The sequence below is a fragment of the Centrocercus urophasianus genome, unplaced genomic scaffold (genome assembly GCF_019232065.1).
Source record: "Centrocercus urophasianus isolate 14NV4802_14NV808 unplaced genomic scaffold, USGS_Curo_1.0 seq_18, whole genome shotgun sequence".
In the NCBI taxonomy this organism is placed as follows: domain Eukaryota; kingdom Metazoa; phylum Chordata; class Aves; order Galliformes; family Phasianidae; genus Centrocercus; species Centrocercus urophasianus.
In genome coordinates this window covers 24,722,173-24,726,775 of record NW_024884733.1, presented here as the reverse complement: position 1 = coordinate 24,726,775, position 4,603 = coordinate 24,722,173, and the positions used below count along the sequence as shown (strand labels likewise).

The 4,603-nt window shown below is 50.3% G+C and overlaps 1 protein-coding gene across 2 annotated transcripts in view; it reads left to right on the top strand.

The window, feature by feature from the left end:
* Positions 1-2,409: 2,409 nt before the first annotated feature.
* The window catches only part of USP24 (ubiquitin specific peptidase 24), a 61,163-nt gene continuing 58,969 nt past the window's right edge, over positions 2,410-4,603 (top strand). For both annotated transcript variants that reach the window (XM_042819286.1, XM_042819284.1), the window contains exon 1: positions 2,410-2,730. In XM_042819286.1, coding sequence (XP_042675220.1) covers positions 2,425-2,730 — 306 coding nt within the window. In that variant the 5' untranslated portion in view covers positions 2,410-2,424. The remainder of the gene's footprint in view (positions 2,731-4,603) is intronic.

The window sequence follows — 4,603 nt, the reverse complement described above, 5'->3', positions numbered from 1 at the left end:
GCCCACTGCAGCTGTATTTCCCAGCAGTTTTACAAAGACCTTCACTACGCCAATGCCTCTAATCCTTCTGCAGAAGGCATCATCTGTTGTCAATATCTACATATAAGAAGCGTGATTTCCAGTAATTCAGGTGTGTTTGCACTCCCCAAATCCCACCTATTACGTTTAGCTATAAATAAAGCAGAAGCAGGAAACTGGAAGAGACTGGGTGGGACAAGGAGTAAACGGAAGGAAGGAAGGAAAGATAAAGCCATTACAGAAAAGCTATATTAGTGCTTCACAATACTATATAAAAGCTGGGTTTTGTAACATCTCACATCCTCTTTCCTCAAGCAGTAAAGACTTTCTGTGCCACAACTGCTAGCTGTACTGAAAGCATGAAGCACCTTGCCGACCAAAAATTTAAGATTGGGGAAATCTTTGTAAATATGTTCCTCTTGCCAGGCTTTGGTGCATCTAGATGAGAGACAGGAGAGCTCTCACCAGAAATTTACCTCTTTGTCTCCACTTGGTGGTGCGATTTCCTGCAAGATGACATCATGTGGCTTGTTGCCTTTTCAGGTAACACATTTCAAGCCCACAAGAAACATTTGCCCTGCAGGCTGAGGAGAGCCTTTCTGTTTACTTGGCAGACAGGACAGAGCCTCCTCTTATCATCTTGAGATCCAATATACTTCTTGCCTAATCCCAAACCATTAACATCAGTGAGGAAGGCAGGCTTCTTCCCCTCCAAAGCAATGAGCTGTGATTCATAAAGGCATACACTCCTACTCGAGCAACATCTGCAAAGGAATTTCTTCTAGCTACTGCGCCAGTTTTCATACAGCTCCTTCTGCACTTAAGTATGAAGTGGTAGAGGAGAACTGTCATCAGATTTTGTCCTGATTTCACATATTCAGTCGTTATTTACAAAAGACTTATGATCTGTTGATCTTTAGCTCATACAGAGCTTCCCTTGGTATCCTGCCACTCTTTCTAACAAAAGATGAGAAAGACAGTGTTACCTTGAGCGAAATATGAGCCACATTGAAGACCTGGTGCTAACTTAACCAGCTTTCTCTTCCAGCAGTCTCTACGTATATATGTAATAATCAGAGCTGATAATGTATGACAAAGAAAACAAAATCAGGGTGGCGAGGGACATCTTCCAAATAGTCCAGAGATTTGGAAACCTCCGACTTCAACAAGGCAGAGAGATACCTCTTAGTTTGGCTGCACACGTAAGTTCCACCAGGCAATACACAGCTGTTTCTCTTTGCGTGAAAATGCTGCGTTCACCATCAGAATTGTGAGCTCTAAAACATGGGACTGGCTTGTGAACAGCTTTATGAAAAACAAGAAGTCACGGCAGTGAACTTAGTGAAAGTCACTTACCGAAAAAGTCGTTTCTGCTCCAGAATGTCTCTTCTGTAACACAGAAGCTATTCATGCCCTCAGGGTACACACATAGGATGCGTTTTGTCCAAAGTAACTCACTTCTATACAGCAGCACAGCCAACCAACAGACGTGTCGTATCAGGCTGGCAGCTACACAGCTGTAAACCCCTGGTCACCCAAAGGCAGATGATGAGGGCATTGCTCCTTCCTTCAGCTCCTTCCCGTGTCCCCACGCACCGCCTGACGCCTCAGCTGGAAAGACTTGCTCTATGTTTCTCATTCTTAATTAAACAGGGTTACTGCTTCTCCCTGTATCTTCATATAAAACTGAAACGTTCTCCCTGAAATGTCTCTTCACGAACAGCTCTGGCAGCTGGGACCTCGAATGACACAACTTACACCTCACCTCGGACATAAGAAAGCGCAATCTAAGCGCTGGTCACACGAGCAAGGGACGAGTCGATATCCAGAATATTAATTGAATGCCTTGAAGTGCTGTTTTTTTTTTTTTTTTTTTTTTCCTTAAGCCTGCAAACCTCGAGCCGCAGCGGTGCGTTTTGTGTGACATAAGGACCCTCTTTAGGGGTCCGTTACTTTTGGCGCGCTCCTGCGAAGCACGCGCTCCGCCCGAGCAGCCTCGCGTTCTGATGCGCGCGCAGCGAGCAAGAGCGCCAGAGCAAGACAGCTACAGGAACGGGCGCGAGGCCCCTCGTCCCATTCCCGCGGCAACGCCGCGCCCTCACGTGACCGCCCCGGCCCCTCCCACCGGCTCCCGTCGCCATGGCGGCCGGCCGTTCCCTCCCCCCGGCCCCATTCATGCCCCGACAGAACTTCCCCCGTCACGTGACGCGGGCGCTCCCCGGCCGAGCTTCGCCGCCGCTTCCGGGCCGAGGGCGGGGCCGAGGCGCGTATGTGTGAGGGCGCGCGCGGAGCGGGGGGGGCGGCGGCCGCGGCGACGGCTGAGGGGAGAGGCGCTCCCGTCAACATGGCGGCGCGCGGGGCGGGCAGCGCCTGAGCCCCTCGGCCCCGCCGCCCTCCTGCTCCGCCATGGAGAGCGAGGAGGAGCAGCACATGACCACGCTGCTCTGCATGGGCTTCTCGGACGCCGCCGCCATCCGCAAGGCCCTGCGCCTGGCCAAGAACGACATCAACGAGGCCGTGGCGCTGCTCACTAACGAGCGGCCCGGCCTGCACTACGGCGGCTACGAGCCCATGGAGAGCGGGCAGGGCCCGCAGCCCGGACGCGGCTCTCCCGCCGGCGGGCAGGGCTCCCGCGACGGGGACGGCGGCGGAGGCGGCGGCGGCGGAGGCTTCGACCCTCCGCCCGCGTACCACGAAGTGGTGGAGACCGAGGTGAGCCGCGGCTCGGCGCCCCGCCTTCCCCCCCCCCCCCGGCCCTGCCGGCGGGGTGGCTGCCCCGGGATGTTTTCGGCCCCGTGTTGTGTTTTCTCGGAGCTGTTTGCTCCGCGCGAGGGGAAGCGAGGTCCGGGTGTTGCTTTGGATAAGCCCGAGTGCTTGTTGCACACGGTTTTCTTCGGGTGAGCCGAACGTGTTCAGAAGCGGGCATACAATGAGTTCAAACGTTCTTCAGACAAAGGCTTTATAAATTATAGCTGTGTTTGAAAAACACGCCTGGAGCAGCGGGGCTGGAGAACGTCAGCCTCCTGCAGCTCTCCTCGTTCTGCCTTTCCCTTCCATGCATTCCCAGCACCCGGGGCTCCCTGCCCTGCACGTCCACGCGTGGCTCTGGGTGCTGCCTGCGGCCTTCTCCAGTTCTGCTGTGTCCAAAACTTCCCGCAGCACTCATGGAAGGAGCTCATTGGTGATGCACAGACTCTGGAGCCCATAGGGTAAGAACAGAACTGCTGTGCTGTGTGGTGCCTGCAGGCTGCTCTGCACAGCCCTCTCATGGAGCTCGAGCTCATGCACCCCCTCAGACTGTGGTGAGCGGTGTCCTGGGGGTGTTCTGAGCCAGAAGTGCTCTCTTCTGGTGTATATACCTAAATAAAATATCTGTACATATGAGAATATGTGCACTATCTACTAACTGCACGTGCACAGATCATCTGTATCCATGGCCTCAGAGTGCTGTCACGAAGTGCAACCTTGCAGTATAAGAATGGGTGATTTTTATGCTGAATTTCCTGGTTCAGATCCTTACCTGATGTAAGAAGATGATAATGAATGTGGAGAGATCTGTTGGACTGCACGTGTACGGTGCGGGAGTCAAATCACGTTACTGATGGAAGCAAGAGGGAGCTGGTTGCCAGGCTCTGCTTTGATAGGCTGTGAGAAAGAGCTCTGCTCGTTCACATCCAGCTCTTTGTAACTGTGAAGGGAGTGGATTTTCCTATCAGCTCTCATAGCTAACATGAGCTGTCAGTGTGACGTTTAAAGAGAAGCTGTCACTTTAAACTTCAGAAAAGCACTTTTTTTTTTTCCCCCCCACTGCTGTTCCTATTACAAATGACACCGACAATTCTATCAGGGTTTCTTTCCTATTATTGCAGTTCGTATGTCTGATCAAACCAACTTCAGTTTCCTTCGCTGCTCATGTTGGTGTTTGCTTTGTGTTCTTGATAACCTGAAGGAGGAAAACCAAAGCATTTGAATACAGGCAGATGATTACAAATCCACAAAATAAGCGTGGAAGGATTAAAGTATCTTGCTACATTAACCTTTATATAAACTCGGGCCTTAATTTAGTAATTGGGGGTATTTGCATATGAATACCTGTCGACTCCTCTGCATGCGTACATTACATTTTAGTAGTGCAATAGTTGGACCTCTAAGAGTTGTGAGAGTTAGGATTATTTCCTCTGCTTGTCTGACATTGCAGTGCAGCTTAGCAGCTTTCAACATAAAACGACAAGGAAACAAATTATATTTAATTGCTTTTTAGCCTTTTTTTTCTCCAAATTTAATTTGGAAGTATATTTAATAAACTACAGCTATTATTTAGGTCGTTAATCAGTAAGCAGTTTCCCATGCAATACAAGCTTATGGCCTGTGAAGCTGAATGGAAAGCCAAGTGCACGAACACCTGTATTATTCAGTGTAGTCCTATACATTATGTTGCAGTGTCCACATGCTATCTTGTAGCATGGAATTCAGCTGTTATTTCTGCTTATCTTCCTGCCAGGAGAGATCCTTCTAACAGTATGCATTCCTCTTTCTCATCATCATGCTGATTTTAATGCTCACTTAAAGGAGAGGTAGCGTTGCT